Source organism: Trichechus manatus, unplaced genomic scaffold (assembly GCF_000243295.1).
Source record: "Trichechus manatus latirostris isolate Lorelei unplaced genomic scaffold, TriManLat1.0 scaffold00081, whole genome shotgun sequence".
NCBI classification, from domain to species: Eukaryota; Metazoa; Chordata; class Mammalia; order Sirenia; family Trichechidae; genus Trichechus; species Trichechus manatus.
The window spans coordinates 8,427,701-8,447,248 of NW_004444017.1; the positions used below are offsets into that span (position 1 = coordinate 8,427,701).

A 19,548-nucleotide genomic window follows, 5' to 3' on the forward strand; every position below is an offset into this window, starting at 1 on the left:
TGGTGCTGCTATGATGCTGAACCAGTTTCAGCAGAACTTCCTAAGACAGACTAGGAAGAAAGTCCTGGTTATCTATTTCTGAAAATCAGTCAGTGAAAATTATATGGATCACAATGGTCTGATCCCCAAATAATCATAGAGATGGTACAAGAACAGCCAGTGTTTCGTTCCCTTGTACATGAAGTCCCCATGAGTCAGGCCTGACTCAACAGCAGCGAACATCATCAACATTGTTCTCTAATTGTTCCAAATTCATTTGTTGGTTTCTCAAACTAGATTAATAGTGATTAAAATTTAATTTCCATAATATTCAGCAATAGGTACTAGGTGCCGTAGAGCTGCAATAGAAAAACTGAGAAGAATATTCTTTCAGAGAATACCAGTATTGCTGGAGAACTCCCAAATATTGTTACGTTGTTGTTAGGTGCTGTTGAGTAGGTTCCAACTCATAGTGACCCTATGTACAACAGAATGAAACACTGCCCAGTCCTGTGCCATCCTCACAGTTGTTGCTATGCTTGAGCTCGTCATTGTAGCCACTGTGTCAATCCATCTCATTGAGGGTCTTTCTCTCTTGCTGACGCTCTACCAAGCATGAGGTCCTTCTACAGGGACTGGTCCTTCCTGATAACCTGTCCAGAGTAGTTGAGATGAAGTCTTACCATCCTCGCTTCTAAGGAGCTTTCTGACTGTACTTCTTCCAAGACATGTTTGTTAATTTTTCTGGCAGTCCATGGTATATTCAATATTCTGCATCAACACCATAATTCAAAGGCATCGATTCTTCTTCGGTTTTCCTTATTCATTGTCCAGCTTTCATATGCGTATGAGGTGTCTGAAAACACCATAGCTTGGGTCAGGCCACCTTAGTTCTCAAAGTGACAGCGTTGCTTTTTAACACTTTAAAGAGGTTTTTTCGCGAAAGATTTGCCCAGTGCAATGCGCTGTTTGATTTCTTGACCGCTGCTTCCATGGGCATTGATTGTGGATCCAAGTAAAATGAAATCCTTTACACTTCAATATTTTCTCCGTTTATCATGGTGTTGCTTATTGGTCTAGTTGTGAGGATTTTTGTTTCCTTTATGTTGAAGTGTAATGCATGCTGAAGGCTGTAGTCTTTGATCTTCATCAATAAGTGCTTCAAGTCCTCTTCATTGTCAGCAAGCAAAGCTGTGTTATCTGCATATCGCAGATTGTTAATGAGTCTTCCTCAAATCCTGATGCCCGATTCTTAATCATATAGTTCAGTTTCTTGGATTATTTGCTCAGCATACAGACTGAATAAGTATGGTAAAAGGATACAACCCTGATGCACATCTTTCCTGACTTTAAACCATGCAGTATGTTCTGTTGGAACAATTGCTTCTTGATCTATGTACAGGTTCCGCATAACCACAATTAAATGTTCTGGAATTCCCATTCTTCGAAATGTTATCCATAATTTGTCATGATCCACACAATTGAATGCCTTTGCATAGGCAACAAAACACAGGTAAACATCTTTCTGGTATTCTCTGCTTTTAGCCAAGATCCATCTGACATCACCAATGGTATTCCTCGATCCATGTCCTCTTCTGAATCCAGCCTGAATTTCTGGCAGTTACCTGTTGATGTACTGCTGCAAGCACTTTTGAATTAGCTTCAGCAAAATTTTACTTGCATGTGATATTAACAATATTGTTCGATAATTTCCACATTCAGTTGGATCTACTTTATTGGAATGGGCACGAATATGGATCTCTTCTAAATTTCTTGGCATAGACGAGTGAGCAACTCCAGTGCTGCATCCGTTTGTTGAAACATCTCAATTGGTATTTCATCAGTTCCTGGAGCCTTGTTTTTCACCAATGCCTCCAGTGTAGCTTGGACTTCTTCCTTCAGTACCATCAGTTCTTGATCATATACTACTTCCTGAAATGGTTGAACATTGACCAATTCTTTTTGATACAGTGACTCTGTGTATCCCTTCCATCTTCTTTTGATGCTTCCTGAATCATTCAATATTTTGTCCATAGAATCCTTTAATATTGCAACTTGAGGCTTGAATTTTTTCTTCAGTTCTTTCAACTTGAGAAATGCTGAGTGTGTTCTTCCCTTTGGTTTTGCAACTCAAGGTCTTTGCACATTTCATTATAATACTTTGTCTTCTCAAGCTACCCTTTCAAGTCTTCTGTTCAGCTCTTTCACTTCATTATTTCTTCCATTCACTTTGGCTGCTCTACATTCAAGAGCAAGTTTCAGAGTCTCTTCTGACATCCATTCTTGTCTTTTCAGTCTTTTTAATTACGTTTTCCTTTCTTCATGCATGATGTCCTTGATGTCATGCCACAACTCATTTCTGTTCTTGGGTCAGTAATGTTCAGTACATCAAATCTACTCTTGAGATAGTCTCTAAATTCAGGTGGGATATACTCAGTTATATTTTGGCCCTCATGGACTTGTTTTCATTTTCTTAGCTTCAGCTTGAACTTGCATATGAGCAATTGATGGTCTGTCCTGCAGTTGGCCCCTGGCCTTGTTCGGACTGATAATATTGAGTATCTCCATCATCTGTTTCCACAGATGTAGTGGATTTGATTCCTATGTCTTCCATCCGGCAAGGTCCATGTGTACAGTTGCCGTTTACATTGTTGAAAAAAGGTATTTGCAATGAATAAGTCGTTACTCTTAGAAAATTCTATCATGTGATCTCTGGCATCGTTTTTATAACCAAGGCCATATTTTCCAACTACCATTTCTTCTTATTTGTTTCCAACTTTCAGATTCCAATCACCTGTGATTATCAATGCATCTTGATCGCATGTTTGATCAATTTCAGACTGCAGAAGTTGGTAAAAATCTTCAATTTTTTCATCTTTAGCATTGGTGCATAAATTTGAATAATAGTCATATTAACTAGTCCTCCTTGTAGGTGTATGGATATTATCCTATCACTGACGGCATTGTACTTCAGGATAGATCCTGAATTTTTTTTTTTTTTTTACAATGAATGCAATGCTATTCCTCTTCTATTTGTCATTCCTACCATAGTAGACCATATGATTGTCTAATTCAGAATGACCAACACCAGTCTCTTTCAACTCACAAACGCCTAGGATATTGATCTTAATGTGTTCCATTTCATTTTTGATGGCTTCCAATTTTCCTAGACTCATACTTCGTACATTCCACATTTGGATTATTAATGGATGTTTGCAGCTGTTTCTTCTCATTTTGAGTTGTGCCACATCAGCAATGAAAGTCCTGAAAGCTTTATCTATGTCAATAAGGTCGACTCTACTTTGAGGAGGCAGCTCTTCCCCAGTCATCTTTTGAGTGCCTTCCAACCTGAGGATCTCATCTTCTAGCACTATATCAGTGTTCTACTGTTATCCATAAGGTTTTCACTGGCCATTTTTTTCAGAAATAGACTGCCAGGTCATTCTTCCTAGTCTGTCTTAGTCTGGAAGCTCCACTGAAACCTGTCCATCATGGATAACCCTGCTGGTATTTGAAATATCGGTGGCATAGCTTTCAGCAGCACAGTGACACACAAGCCACCACAGTACAATAAAATGACAGATGAGTTCCCAAATATTAGACCACTGAAAATTCCTTCAATAATAAATAATTTTTAATTAAGAAAATAAAGGACTTTTTGCTGAAATATCTGCTGGGGCAGACAGGGGTTTTAGTACTAAACTATCTCTTCCCCTATATCCAGTGATTTAATAGTAATTTCATTTTTTGCTGTATAAGATACCCTTTCAAGTCTAACTTATGTAGGTGTAGAATGGTTACCTCACCCCTACAGTGCAAGAACTGATACATGAGATAAGCCTGCATGGAGTTCATGGAAACTACTACTCCATTTGTGGGTTAGTGAGTTGAAAGACACATAATCCTAAAGTTACTTAGTGTGGAGTTGACTTAGCTGTAAAACAATCTGAGAGAACATAAAATACACAACCTGAATAGGAATGTCAGAGAAGGCATACTGAAAACATTTTGTGAAGCTGCTGTGAAACCATCTGCTAATCCAGGCTATGAACTCCAGCTTCCAGGGCTTCCAATTCAGCCCTTTCTCCAATGTTAAGAGTGGAAGAAAACAAACAAACAAAAAAAAACCAAACCCGTTGCTGTCGAGTCTATTTCAACTCATATTGACCTCACAGGACAGAGTAGAACTGCTCCATAGGGTCTCCAAGGAGCAGCTGGTGGGTTCAAACTCCTGACCTTTTGGTTAGCAGAGACATAAAATAGGAGAAATAGATTCCTAGGGGATCTGATGTTCCTCAAAGGCAGTATTGTCTCTGTGAAGACTGTGCCACTGTGACCCCTGCCCAATCATGTCAACTTCTGGGGAGCTAAGCCATCAAAGAACATTCACTGCCCTGAGACAAGACACAACATTAAGGAAAGTAGAGCTCCACCTTTGAGAAATGAAAGTGCTCTTACTATTCTCTTATATTACAAGCATGTAAGCATGGAATTAAGTAAAATCAGTGTCAGAAATAAAGACTTGGGAGGGAGAAAGCCATAACTGTTGGATCAATGCTTTGGTAAGTGTTAAAAGGCTGCCCTTTGTTTGCTGAATCATAGCATCACCAGATCCAGGAAGCTTGCGTAAATGCCAACCTACCCAATCACACTTGTGTTGGGAGGTCTTCAAACTTGTACTAACAACTTCAGCGGAGGTTTTAGGGTAACCGTCTTCATGAAACATCTCAGCCAATGCTGGGAATAACTCCATTAATCTTTTTTTTTTTTTTATTGTACTTTAGGTGAAGGTTTACAGAAAAAATAGTTTCTCATTAAACAGTTAGTACACATGTTGCCCTATGACAATGGTTAACAACCCCACTACCTGCCAACACTGTCCTTACTCAACCTTGGATTCCCCATAACCAGCTTTCCTGTCCCCTTCTGCCTTCTAGTCCTTGTCCCTGGACTGCTGTGCCTCATTAGTCCCATTTTGTTTTATGGGGCTGTCCAATCCCCAGCTGAACAGTGAACCTCAAAAGTGACTTCACCACTGAGCTAAAAGGGTGTCTGGGGGCCATACTCTCGAGGTTTCTCCAGTCTCTTTCAGGCCAGTAAATCTGGTCTTTTTTTTTGTGTGTTAGAATTTTGTTCTACATCCCACTCCAGCTCTGTCCAGAGCCCTCTGTTGTGATCCCTGTCAGAGCAGTGGTGGTAGCCGGGCACCATCTAGCTGTACTGGACTCAGTCTGGTGGAGGCCTTGGTAGGTGTGGTCCATTAGTTCCATTAATCTTTAATGGTCAGTTTTGAAAGCTCAGCATGTTAGAACCAAAGATTAGGTTGACGGGCCTGCTTCTGCTACTTACCAACTCTGACCTGGAGAAAGTCACTTAACCTCTGAGCCTCTGGTACTTGGTCTATGAAATGGAGTAACTGAAATGAGATGCTACACAAAATGATTTCTCCAGCCAATATTAAAATTACCAGCTGGAATTCTATACAGGTAGTCCCCAACTTATAACATATTCGAGTTATGACAAACTGCACTTATGACTGGCCTTGTTTTTTTCCTACATGTTATTGTTAGTCATATGTACTACGTACAGTGTTGCAGTGCATAATTTGCTGATGTTATCACTCTCATGCCAATCCCCAAAGACAGATACAGATCAGATTTATAAAGATACTGATAATAAAAGGCAATAATAATGAAAACTTAAAAAAAAAAAAGAGGTATTCAACTTACATGAGAACAGATTTCTGATGGAGTTGTCAGAATGTAACCCCATCGTAAGTCAGAGACTACCTGTAATTACAATTTAGTAAACAATCAAAGGATACAGGATTATCTGTTGCACTGTTAATTTCTGTGGTGATGATATTCTTCACAAACGCTATTGTGTCATTCACCACACCATGGACCTAAAATACAACCAAAATAAGATATATGACCATTTGAGTCCCTTAAGTGTATTCTCAGGTACCAATATTCTTATAAGGTAACATCTTCAGTCTTCCCCAGAAAGTGCTTTGTAGTTATGACCATGAAAATCATGGTCTGTATATCTGGGATTTGAAGATAATTTTGTTATAAATCTCCTGGATGCTCACGGAAACAAATTAGAATTAATTCATTATAATATGAGTCCACATTACTTCCATCTATACAATACAGCATGGTGTAGAAGAAAGAATGGCAACTTTAGCAGATTCAATTCCTGGTTATTAGTAGGACTTAGGTAAGTTACTTACATTTTTAGTTGAAACATAAACAAACTTAGAAAACAGACAATAGTGCTTCCCTTACAGCTTGTGACAAGTAAATAAGATAATCCAAATGAACTCTTAGACATGACACATAGAAATCACGCAGATGGAAGCTCTCCTCCAAGGAGGTTAAGTTTGTGAAGTATGAAGGTGCTGTGTTGGAAGGTACTCATGAATAAGTCAGCTACTCCGTACCAATCCCCAAGACAGACACATGCTCTAAAGCAGTGCCTGTCTTCTAGATTCTCCTAGAAGTAAAGGAAGTAAAAGTCTAGCTGTGTTTGACCTTGGGAAAGTTACTTAACTTCTGTGCCCCAGTTCCCCAGCTGCAAAATGGGAATAAGAGTACCTATCTCATAGTTGAAGCATTGGTGGCTCAGTGGTAGGATTCTCACCTCCCATGCGGGAGACCAATCCACCTCATATGCAGCCACCACCTGTCTACCAGTGGAGGCTTGCATGTTGCTATGATGCTTCCAGACTAAGACAGACTAGGAAGAAAAGCCTGGTGATCTACTTCCAAAAATCAGCCAGTGAAAATCCTATGGATCACAACAGACCATTGTCTCCCCAGCCAATCATGGAGGTGACTGGGCAGTGTTTCGTGCCATTGTACATTGAGTCGCCATGAGCTGGGGCCAACTTGACAGCAGCTAACAATAACAACATGTTACCGTTAAATGAGTTAACACAGGAAGATACTTAAAATGCTGCCTGTCACATAGAATATCCAGAAAAACCTGGGCCATTGAGTTGATTCCGACTCATAGTGACCCCGTAGAACAGAGTAGAACTGCCCCATAGGGTTTCTAAGGCTGTAAATCTTTATGGAAGCAGACTACCACAGCTCTCTCAGAGCAGCTGGTGTGTTTGAATTGCCAGACTTTCAGCAGTTGAGCATTTAACCACTGTGCCACCAGGGCTCCTTCATAGAATATCAGGGATGTTTAAAACTAGGATTTATTCTTACCGTAGAGCTAATTTGGCAATTGTTCCACATAGAGGTTTTTCATCTATTTTTTAAATAAGCTAGCTAGAATAGAACTTGCTGAGTAAAAGGAAATGAGAGCTTCTGTGCTAGGGAGGTCTCACTATCACCCTATAGACTGGGACTGGGCAGAAACTCAAGTATTGCTTCATTTTTAAGATCCTTATTAATTTCTCATCCAACTAATTGCCAGTGCAGTGGCATCACTAGAGTTAGTGCCACCCAGTGTGGTAACTCATGGTGTCACCCCCTCCTCCATGGACCTCCTCCGGTACCTGACCATACAGAATCCTTAGTAATGTTTATTATCCATTTTTATCATAGAATAATGTGATAAATATAGTTGTAAATTACTTAAATGTAATATTTCTTAGATTATATGAATACTAACAAAATTGTTTGTAAAATCTTTCTATGTTGAATTACATTATTAGTTACAATATTATCAGTAACTGAGTAGAAGCCTTTTTTCATTTTTCTCCTTTTCCTTCCATTACTACTTCATTCTCAAAAAAGGTATTGACATAGGTTCACAAATACTAATTACCACAATATTGTGGCTAAAGCACCAGAAAATTTGACAAAATCAGCGCTTATAAAAACACTGGCAGCAATGAAAACAACAGCACGTGTTTGCAGACGAAACCACGTGATTTTAAGCATCATTGTAATTGGGTAGTAATGACAGCTCTGATTGGAACGCATTAGAAGGTTCAAAACATAAATTAGCATAGAATTTTAGCCTTGCAGGTATATTGATGCATGTAAGCTGGGCTTATGAAAAATGTTTTTGTTGTTATAACTAACTACAGGAATATTTTTATAAAAAATAATAAATTTCTACTGAAACACTGCACAAAAATTTCATAGACAGTCATTTTGGTGTCACCTCCTCTGACCCAGTGTCACCGGTGCAGTCCACACCCCAACACCACCCTAGTGACAGCACTGTGGCAGTGTCAGATCACATGGCCATGTGGTAATGAATTGTGACATCTGCCAATATTGGATGCCTAATGCCAGGCCAGACCACCTGCATTTTTTGTTTAAAGTTAAGCCTTACATATTCATTTATAATGATTTATGTCTGACTGTCAAGTGCAAATAAGGTACAATCAAGGATGTGTACTTGAATTTGGAAATGATACAATTAGACTTTCCTGTAAACATTCCTGACTGGCTGGTTCAAGTTCTGTCTAACAGGGAAACCAGTAAAACTCCATTAACTGGCTAAAATGATGTTATTCCTAAGAGTTTAAAACAACTAAGGCACTAAACCAACACAATAAGTTGGCTATTGGATTCCTCTGATGAGGGGGTTGAGCAAAGCATTCCAGAGAAAATAAACAGCTTGCCATAAAGAATAGAAACTTCATAGAATTGTAAATGGAGGTATGGTATACATAATTTTTTAATGGAAGCAGTAAAGAAACTTGGATTTCTTTTTGTTAGATTCTCTAACACCTTCCTCTTTTTCTATTCCTCCCTCCACTGTATTTGGGAAAGTTTGTTGGTTTTTGTTACCTGTGGACAGCAGCGCAAGGTATATGCATCTTGAACACGATCACAAAACCTGTGACTTTCTGTGGAAGAGGTAGAAGAGATAAGACAGGGACATGTTACTAATTCTTTCACTAAACATGTAACCAAACGTGCTCACCCACATAAACAGTCCAGACCTGCTATTTCCGATGGGTGATGATCAGAGTCCAAGAGGGACCGAAACCGAAAAGCAACATCAATTTGCCCACGATGAGGGCGAACAGCATGAATGTCTAGAATTGATGACAGAGAAAAAGTCTGAGTATTCCTTATATTTGGAATAAACTACCAGTGATGATTCAGGACTATCCTAGGTGCTGACACAATGCTCAAAAGGCCCAGGCCTCCTTAACTACTGCTCAAATTTAGAAACTTAACTCCAAAAGCAAGCCTCTCCTTACTGTTTTATTCTTTCTCCTTTACTTGTATGAGTGCAAACTATGTGTTGAACTCACTGGGAATTCAACTCAAGACAATGTGTCTACCCTTACGAGATTTAGGCAGAGAATGGGAGAGGGCTCTATGGTGACCTAATTTAACTAAGTAATTTTTCTGTCCTACTTCTTATAATAAATAACAGGGAATCTTTCAAACTCACTGCACTCTAGATAAGGTACCATTTCTATAGTTTTTCTCTCCCAACTTTCTAATGGGGACCAACCCTAATCCTACTCTAGTTCTAAAATCCCATGAACAGATTCCTAAGACAACACATAGTTTGATGGGCGTTGGGTTTGGGTGCTGGGGCACGCCATTTAACTCTCAGGGTCAGCTTCTGTCCGTAAAACATGGCCATTTCAAGGATTAAGGGTGGCGTAACTTAGATGAAGTTGTAGCTATGGTAGGCATGCCACCAGCACTTGGGTTTTCTCCTCTTCTTCCCTACCACCCACCCTACCACTCCCGTATCTAAAGACCTGGACCATAGCACCCCACCAGCTTCTGGTTGAATGAGTAGCAACCAAAGGGAAGAACCATGCTGACCAGTATCGAAGGCTTTGGTGGTGCCCTTGAGCACCTCCAAAGTCAGGGCCGCCACGATGTCAGCCTGCCGCGCCACCGCGCTAGCTCTCTCCACAGCTTCACAGCCCAGCGAGGTGACCATCTGTGTCCCGTTGATTAGCGCCAGACCCTATCCGGAGGGAGAGAATTGTTTCCTACAGTGTTTATTGTAACTAACCAACACACAAGTTGATTTCGTGTCATTTGCTTTCATAAGAGAAAAACCAGCCCAAAAATAAACCAGCTGAACTGTGTTTATTTATGTTTTCTAACACGCAGGACAGTAATGTTTATTTAAACACTTGAGATTAAGTGCTATCCCATGTGAAAGCATTAGCACAAATCTGGCAAATGGGTTACCTGTTACTTATCCCCATTCTTAGGCATCCCCGGGTGGTGCTAATGGTTAACGTGCTCAGCTGCTAACCAAAAGGCTGGCAGTTTGAATCCACCAAGAGGTGATTCAGAAGAAAGCCCTGGTGATCTGTTTCTGAAAACTCAGCCTTGAAAACCCCATGGTGCACAGTTTTACCATGACACACATGAGGTTGCCATGAGTTGGCGTAAACTTGACAGCAACTGGTTTTTATTCCCATTCTTAAGGCGGGAATGGTAGCTTCAGAGTGTAGACTACACATAAAATCTCTAGTTCTTAATCATGCTACATTTCTTCTTTGACTTGTCACCATTGTAGACAAGACACCCTAAGACAATTCTGGTCCAGCCCTGTTAGCTAGAGCATCCCAGATTCCAATTTGAAGTTGTACGAGACTCCCTTAAGCATTTGTGGCATGAAGAATTTTTAAATGTTTATTGAGGAGTGCGGTGTGATGAATTACTTATTAAGGGCTTTCTCGCCATGGTCTTGTAACTCCCACCCAGGTGATTGGGTGGAGCTATGCAAATAAGATACCTGTGGCCCACCAAGGGGATGGGTCAGTCTTGCCTTAAAAGAGAGCCAATTCCAGAGCAGAGAGAAGAGCCCACTACCTCCACGGAGGGAGAGGCTGGCAGCAGAGGCCTGCAGCAGAAACTCACAGGATTTGGCGCAGTAGGCTTCCTGGCTCACAGAGTAAGAAAGTTGACTGCCTTTGGGCACAGACTGAGGGCCAGGGAGAAGACTATGCCTGACCCATGAATTTGGGACTTGCCAGCCTCCACAACCATGCGAGCCATTTCCTTTATATGGTTGGTGAGTTCTGTGGGATGTTGCAACAAATTAAGGAACCCAAAGAAGGAGGAGAGTATGGAGGGGAGAGGGAGTAGCTGACGTTAGAGATGATGTAGTGCTACAGCAGCTTGGAAAAGTTGGACATTTGGAACATCTTTGACCTCTGTCTCACAGGAACCAGCTTTGTGCTGATCCTTATAAAAGAAATTATTTGTTTAAGGAGCCTCTTTCTTCAATGACCAACTTCCAACAAGCATTAAGCTACATTTGTTTTAAGGGATCATTGATCTGTTATTAAGAATGAAAATAGTACAAATATAAAGAAGTGCTAATAGAAATAAATTTTCCTTTAATTTCCTTACCTCTTTTGGTTTCAAAACAATTGGTTTCAATCCATGGGCTTTCAGTACCTGTACAAAGATTAAAAAGATAAAAATGTTTATCAAGTGAAATATCAGCCTAGTTCTAATTTCATATGGAACCCAATAAAGGTTTAAGCCCGAAGGGCAGTCTTATAAAGGATTAGATGTACACGAATTGGCTCTGTTCGTGGCCTCTTGTCTATTCTCTAATTCTGTTTTTCAGCCTGAAAGCAGACTTATCTTTCAAATAAATTTTGTACTAAAAAAAATCAGGGGCTCTATTGTCTACAGAACAACCCTAAATTTTGGTTTATAGGTCCTTTGTAGGAGCCCCAGTGGTGCAATGGTTAAGTGCTCAGCTGCTAACCAAAAGGTCAGAGGTTCAAACCCACCTGCAGCTCTGTGGGAGATAAGACCTGGTGATCTGCTCCCATAAAGATAATAGCCACAGGAAAGCCTATGGGGCAGTTCTACTTTGTCCTATAGGGTCGCTATGAGTCGAAATTGACTTGACAGCATGCAGCAACAACAGGTCCTTTGTATTCAGTTTCCACCTTAGCGGATGTATCTTTTTTGCTGCTCCTTCCTGACACATACACACCCCTTTCCTGAAACAAGGCTGGGCTCCTCCCACCTGCCCACTCTCCTGCCTCCAGAGCTTGACCTAAAATGCCCTCTACCGTCATTTCTAATTATCTAAACACTGGCACCACTACCTGTCTGTCAGTTTGTCGTACTGTGGTGGCTTGCGTGTTGCTATGATGCTGGAAGGTCAAATACTAGCAGGGTCACCCATGGTAGACAGGTTTCAATAGAGCTTCCAGACTAAGACAGACTAGGAAGAAAGGCCTGGTGATCTTCTTCCAAAAATTAGCCAATGAAAACTCTATGGAGCACAATAGAATACTGTCCAATATAGTCCAATATAGAAGATGCACCCCCTAGGTTGGAAGGCACTCAGAATACACAGTAGCTGCAGCAATAGACTCAAACTTGCCAATAATCGTGAAGATGGTGTAGGACTGGGCAATGTTTTGTCTGTTACACATGGGGTTGCCATGAGTTACAGCTGACTTGACAGCAACTAACAACAACAAACACTGGCAGCCCTCAGAGCAGGGCTCCTTGCTTGTGTGGCAAATGCGTGACATCTAATGAAGAGCACGTTACGGGCCTAATAGAAAAAGAATCCTGAGCAGAAATGGCAACTAACCTTTCCCTGAAATAAAATAAGTAAAAACAGCCACTAAGTTAAGGTCCCTCTGTGGAGGAAGGAAATGTCACTGGGTGATGCAAATGGTTTGCACTTGACTGCTAACCTAAAGGTTGGTGGTTTGAACCCATTCATTGGTGCTGTGGAAGAAAGGCCTGGCGATCTGATTCCATGAAGATTACAGCCAAGAAAACCCTAGCAGTTCTACTCTGTAATACATGGGGTCTCTATGAGTCGAAATCTACTTGACAGCAACTACTAATAACAACAATATGGAAGAATGAAGGGGGAGTTAAAGAAGAAAACAGCATCAGAACCACTTATTATTCCATTGACAGGTATGTTTGAACACGTATTACATACCAGATTCTGTTTTGGGTGTTAGAGCGAAGAGAGGAGCAGTCTCTGACTCATAACTTGAGGCTGGGACTGGGGTTAAGAAAAACAGAGACAGACTAACCAAGGGGCAACTGTAGTTATAGTATGTTAAGTGCCCGAGGAAGCAGGGAGTGGATAGAGTACAGTGGAAAATGGTAAGATGATATAAGAGTCGAGTGGATTCTGACTCATAGAGACCTCATAGGGTTTCTAAGGCTGTAAACCTCTACAGAAGCAGACTGCCACATCTTTCTCCTGTGAAGGGGCTGGTGGTTTCAAACTGCTGACCATTCAGTTAGCAGTTGATAGCTTTAACCACTGTGTCACCAGGGAAAATGGGACCTGCTTTTCAGAGACCACACAGTAATGCTATGATCCACAGCTCTGCCTCGGTGAGACCAGCTTCTAAATAAACTTACATTGCTGTGTGACACCATTGATGGGCACTGGATGTATTTTAGGTACAGAGTAAATCTCCAGGATTAGCACTAGCTGTTATTGTTAGCTGCCATTGAGTTGGCCCCTGACTCATGGTGATGCCGTATGCAATGGAATGAAATGCTGCCTGGTCCTGCACCACCCCCATAAGCACTTGTGGATCTGACTATTTTGATCCATAGGGTTTTCACTGGCTGATTTTCAGAAGTAGATCAGCAGGCTTTTCTTCCTAGTCCATCTTTGTCTGAAAGTTCCTCTGAAACCTGTACAGAATCATAGCAACACACAAGCCTCCACTGACACATGGGTAGTGTTGGGCATGAGGGATATTGGCTGGGAGTTGAACCTGGTCTCCTGCCTGGAGGTAAGAGTTCTACCGGTGAGCCACCAACGCCTCATTGAACACTATCAGCTGCACTTTCTCACCAAGGTCATCACCAAGCACAGAAAGTCTGGTATAGAAGCTCATATTCTTGCCTAATTTGACTTCTAAGCTTCAGTTGTCTCATCTATAAAATAGGGATATTAGTCCCTCCCTCACAGGGTCGCTATGAGTCGGAATTGACTTGGCAGCACACAACAACGGTGCCTCCGTCATTGCGCTGTTGTAAGGGTAAAGTGATAAGTAATAAGGATCAAAACAGCCCTGGTGGCACAGTGGTTAAGTGCTCAGCTGCTAACCTAAAGGTCGTTAGTTCAAACCCACTAGCCACTCCTCAGGAAAAAAAAGATGGAACAGTCTGCTTTCGTAAAGATTTACAACTTTGGGAATCCTTTGGGCCAGTTCTACCCTGTCCTAAACAGTTGACTCAATAGTAGTGGGTTTAGGTTTTGTTTTTGTTTTTTTCTTTGTTTAATAAGGATTAAGTGATTAAGTATACCCAGGGACCAGCCTAGGGAAATTAATCTAGGAAATTACTTCAATAATAGACGGAAGCTGTTATTAAAGACTTACATATTTAGCATCAGCCCAGCCACTCTTTGGAGACCACATCTTCCCTTCTCCAATTAGCCCGAGAGCAAGATGAGAGAGTGGGGCAAGGTCTCCACTGGCGCCAACTGTTCCTTTCTCTGGAACATAGGGCAGGCAGGAAGCTAGGAGAGCAGTAGGCACGAGTTACTTCACGAGTACTTCATTCTGGCTCTTCTTGTTTGGCCAGTGAACCCCCCCCACCCAAAACTCCATCTAGTATCACTTTATGGCATAAAGACCTGGAGAGAGATAATTTCTCAAGCACAGTAATGCTTAAGGGACCTGGCTGAGCTGCTGTAGAAAGAGAGAAAGAGAGAGAGAGAAAGGGAGGAAGGAAGGAAAGGAAGGAGGGAGGGAGAAAGGAAAGAAGGAAGGAACTGAGGAAGGAAGGATGGAAGAGGGAAGAGGGAAGGAGGGAGGAAGGGAGGGAGGGAAGGAGGAAGGAAAAGGGAGGTAAGGAAGAGGAGAGAAAGGGAGGGAAGGCGAACCCTCCCAGTAGCAAAGCTTTCAAAATGTACATGTTCTAATTTGACCTAATACTTCAATTTCTAGAAATTTTAGCAATGTGTCTTAAAGGCTTGATCAATAACTACCTGTTGTTCATTACAGCCTTGTTTATAAGAACAAAAAATTTGAAATTATCTAAATATGAAATTAAGGTACATTCATATGACTAAACAGTACATAGTCATTCAAAGCTGTTGAAGAATGTTTGGAGACATGTTTATACTACAAAGCAAAAGGTAATATTTTAGGAAAATTATATAAACTGTTCTAGAAGGATATGTACACCAAATTGTTAACAGAGGTTCTCTGGGGAGATAAAGTCATAGGTAACTTAGTCTCTTCTTTTTTGCCAGCTTCCAAATCACCTAATCTGCCATCTACCACTTGTAAATGAGCATGTACTATTTTGTAATAAAGTTCCAATAAGTTACCAGAAGGAGGCTTCATTGTTCTAAAGTCTAATGAGACTCCTGGTATCAGTATTTCTTCCAACTGCTAAATAATGTCCGTAGGATAAAGCAGTGCCATCCACAGGTCAATTTCCAGATAGCAGCTCACCTTGGGGAATTCTCAGAGTCCTAGGTGCCTAGGTGCCTTAGACTCATCCATGAAGCACAGATTGGGTTCAAGGCCAAAGTTGTATTATCTGAGATTTTAGGTTCATAAGTAAGGCAGACCAGGGTGAGAGTAAAAATGGGTGTTAGAATCACTACAAGTCTGCTTAGCATGGCCCTATATACTAAAAATTGTTCATTCAAATTGATAATCACCAACTGGCATATATTTATGGGCCACTTGTATCCACAGCGTGGGGTGATTGCTCTGTGTGACTACCCAGCCCTTTCTCCTCCCACTCCTTTCTCACAAAGAGCCTTGGAGCCTTTGCTGACCTAGAAAATGTATCTGGGTTGGTAAGAAGGGACAGTGGTCTCCAAGCATTTCAAATCTTTGAATTTCCCTATCTCAAGAAGTAAGCTCTAAAGAGTTGAGCTGCATATCTGCCATTATCTAGCTTTGTGATCATAAACAAGTCATTAACCTCTTTGCATTTCTGTTCTACCTTATGCAAGAAGCTGGATTTCAATTTTTCAAGTCTGGGGAGCATTAAGATTTCAGGTTCCCAGGCACCAACCAGAACTACTGAGTGTCTCTGCGATGGACGTCCAGAAATCATTACGCTTCCCAGATGATTTGATGCTTCACTAACCACGTTTGGGTACCACTGGATAAAGGGGTCTCTTCAGCTTGAACTTAAGGCCAGACTAAGGAGCTTGCTCTGATCTTAAAGACGCCAAATACTAAGTGAAGGGTGATGTAGAATGGATTAAAGTACATGGGAGTAAGCATCCCTGTCCCATTTACCCACTCCCATCTCTAGCTATTCTTCTTGCCAAGGTCATTTTCCATTCATCTCAATTAGTTTCTATCTTTTTTCTCATCCAATTCCTCACCAACCCATCAATTGATTCTACCCTGTGGTACATGCCCAGCCTCAGTGGACGGTCCACCCAGGGGTCCATTGCATTACCATTAAATACTTCGATAACTTGTTTGAGGGTCTCCAAGGAAATGCCACTGTAACCTTTGGCTAAGACATTTATCCTTAAAGCCAGGAGCATCCGACATCTCTCAGGGATTAGTGGTTTCCCAACACCTATAAAACAGAACTGATGTTTTCTCCAAGAAAGCCAAACCCCTTTCCACCTCAAGGCTATCTTGATCTCTCAAATTGTTCTCCACTTTAGTTCAGTTTCCTAGCACCTTTCTCCTCTTGACCCAGGTGGTTCTCCCTCCTGCCTGTCTCACTTCTCAAGGCCCCATCTTCCAGACAGATGTAAAGCCCCAGTTTCACCTTCTCAATTCCCCTTCATGGAACATTTTAGTGGGGCCCCACCATCCCAAATGTCGAGACTACTCAGCACAAGCTCTTTCACAATTTGATGGGAACTGATTTTTGACAGGCTTTCTCATTTCATCTTGCTCTCCAACCTGCAGCTCATTCCCCACATTCCAGCCATGAATTTAGTTCCCTGAATGCACCATTCTCTCAGCATGATGTTACATGTGCTCCTATCTCAACCCCATCCCTCCACCTGGTCCATTCCTTCGTCTGAGATTCAGCTGAAAGGTGGTCTTGTATGATGCTTTCTGCTTCCCTTCCACCCTTGCAGCAGAATTTGGCAGCTAGTCCTTGGAATGCACTAGACCCTCCTTGGGGCTTTTATAGGATGAATCACACTGTGTTGCAGTTTATTCATCTAATCAAACAAGATCTAGGTTAGCTTCTGTCATCAGAAGGCACCCCAACAATTTGAATGGATTACCTGAAGAATGTGAGCGTACTAAGTTTACCTGGAGCTCCCTGGAAGAGAAAGGAAAAAATCCTGTTAGATATCTTGTAGTGAAAATGTTCACTTAGCTGGGGCAATGAGGGAAGAATAGTTCGGAAGGATAGAAAGAGGCAGTGTGATGCAGTGGAAGAAGCTATCAAGTGTGTGTTTTCAATACCAACTTGTGTGCAAGTTAACTCAAACCTGATCCTCCTCACCTGAAAATTGGGATGACCCCTAATTTCAGAGCTGTGAAGATTGATTGAGATACACCTTAACCGAAATTCAAATGTTAATCATTTCCCTTGTTAAAAGAAACCTCAAAGACAGGGTGGGAAGGAGTGAAATCAAACTTACTCTAGCTTATTGATAGGAATTATAGTTCTGGCAAATTTCCCAAAACCTGTAGTAATACCGTAAACAACTAGGAAAAAAAAAAAGCAGACATTACAAAATTAGACACAAGCAATTTTTTTTTAAACCCGTACAGAGAATTTTATTACACAAAGAGAAAAAGATACCAGTTTTTTCTTTTATGATGCTGTCTATGACTTCCCTGGATTTCTGTACCTTCTTTTCAGCACTTGGGGTGAGCTAGAAAAATGTTGTTCAGAGTTGAGCACGTTAAAGGCTTCTATGTGTGGCGAAAATGGCCAAAGATGACATCCCTCTGCTCCCTCCCCTATACCTTTATTTTGTAGTGGCCCTTTCCCAAGTTGACCAGATCCTCTGTGGTCAGACTGTCCCCATCTAAGTCAATGCACTGCACAAAAGAAGGGAATTTCAGTGAATTTGAAAAGCTTAGTTACTCTGGCACAAACATAGGAAAACCCCAAACAGAACTAAACTTTGACACTTCAGAGATTTCATCACTGGAGTTGCCAAAAGTTGGAATTAACCAGATGGCAGTGGGTTTGGGTCTTTTTTTTGGTTGGTGAAACATTAGTGTGCTAATTAAAAAGGCAACTTGCTTAAGAGGAGGCTGGGTAAGAAAAGTTAGAAACTCAAAAGCACAATGCCTTTGCCAGCTCTCTTTCCCTCCAAATTGAAGCTGGACCAAACCCTATCCCAATTCATGGTCTTTACTCATCAATTTTGCTGGCCCTCTCTCTCCTTAAGTGAGGGCTGCAAAGACCTGACTTAGTTTTCTTAACAAAAAGAAAGTGGTTTGAAGCTTACCTTTTCAGGTTCCCGGTATTTGCTGTATCTGAAGCCCAGGTAAAGGAAAATAATATGGAAAAGCCCCAGCCCCATCATCTGGCAGGGGTAACCCACAGAGCAGACCAAAGAGCCACAGGAAAGGATACAGGTAAACTCCCTCTGGTTGGGATGGAATAAAGTCTGGAGACATTGCATCCCCTTCTATGACTGAAACAATGCAAGAGAGACTCTTGTTACAGATCACAACATGAGGCCACATGTGGTGTTGCTATAAACGGAGAAGGAGCCCTGAGGTAGCAATCGTTAAGAGCTTGGCTGCTAACCAAAAGGTCAGCAGTTTGAATCCACCAGCCGCTCCTTGGAAACCCTATGGGCAGTTCTGCTCTGTCCTATAGGGTGGCTGGGAGTCAGAATCGACTGGATGGCAATGAGTTGGGATTTTTGGTTTTGTTAAACCAAGAAAGGGCTGTTCAATTGCACCAGGTTTTTGGCTGCTTGAAAACGGAGATTAGGTGTTTGAAAGTGGTCTTAGCATCTTTACATAGGAAGAGAGCAACAGGCAGACATCCAAGTGGCAGGGTGGAGACACGAGTTTAAATGAAGTTCAAAATATATAGACCCCCTCCCCACTCCCAGCTTCACTTTGTTTTAAATCTTAACCTCTTATGTCTCTGGCTCCTGGTCTCTAGTCTGGTGAGGTTCTTTCAAGGCCGAGAAGGGGAGAACAATAGAACCTCCCTCCTAGGGACTTGAGGACCAAGTAAGACCAGGAGGCATCAGTTTACTTCTTCCCTCTGACCACTTACCCACTTCCACGAACTCATTATCCTCCAGGGCCACCTCCAGGGTGTCCTCATGGTCTAGCAGGCCCAGGCCCTTGCATCGGCGCACAAGGAAGCTCACGGCGTCCACCGAGGCAAAGCCACCGTTGTCAGGCTTGTTCTTGATGTAGCGCCGCACTGCCTCCCGGCCCAGCCAGCCCACAGTGAGCTGAGCATCCCGGCAGGGCACGGCCAGCCATTCCCCGCGCACATGTACCGTGTATCTGGGCATGGCCCCTTCGCCGCGGCCACAATTAGGCCACCTTAACCAGGCTGCGCTGTGCCTGCCCTTCTGCCGGTGACAGTCAATGGGAAGGGAGAGTTCTATCCAGGAGTGACTGCCAGGGTGTGGATGGCAAATATGGACTTTCAAAACATGCCCCCTCCCTCGCATTCACTCATTCACGTGTTGGACAAATATGTATAGAGGGCC

At 41.9% G+C, this 19,548-nt stretch overlaps 1 protein-coding gene across 1 annotated transcript in view; it reads right to left on the reverse strand.

The window, feature by feature from the left end:
- The window catches only part of HAL (histidine ammonia-lyase), a 30,941-nt gene extending 11,594 nt beyond the window's left edge, over positions 1-19,347 (reverse strand). The window contains exons 1-14 of the mRNA XM_004381241.2: positions 19,101-19,347; positions 18,441-18,501; positions 18,313-18,340; positions 17,822-17,896; positions 17,655-17,727; positions 17,491-17,557; positions 17,128-17,165; positions 16,332-16,457; positions 14,279-14,418; positions 11,295-11,342; positions 9,744-9,891; positions 8,897-8,992; positions 8,742-8,800; positions 5,804-5,884 (exon numbers count right to left, since the gene is read on the reverse strand). Of these exons, the coding sequence (XP_004381298.1) occupies positions 5,804-5,884; positions 8,742-8,800; positions 8,897-8,992; positions 9,744-9,891; positions 11,295-11,342; positions 14,279-14,418; positions 16,332-16,457; positions 17,128-17,165; positions 17,491-17,557; positions 17,655-17,727; positions 17,822-17,896; positions 18,313-18,340; positions 18,441-18,501; positions 19,101-19,347 (1,287 nt within the window). The remainder of the gene's footprint in view (positions 1-5,803; positions 5,885-8,741; positions 8,801-8,896; positions 8,993-9,743; positions 9,892-11,294; positions 11,343-14,278; positions 14,419-16,331; positions 16,458-17,127; positions 17,166-17,490; positions 17,558-17,654; positions 17,728-17,821; positions 17,897-18,312; positions 18,341-18,440; positions 18,502-19,100) is intronic.
- Between the last annotated feature and the right edge of the window lie 201 nt (positions 19,348-19,548).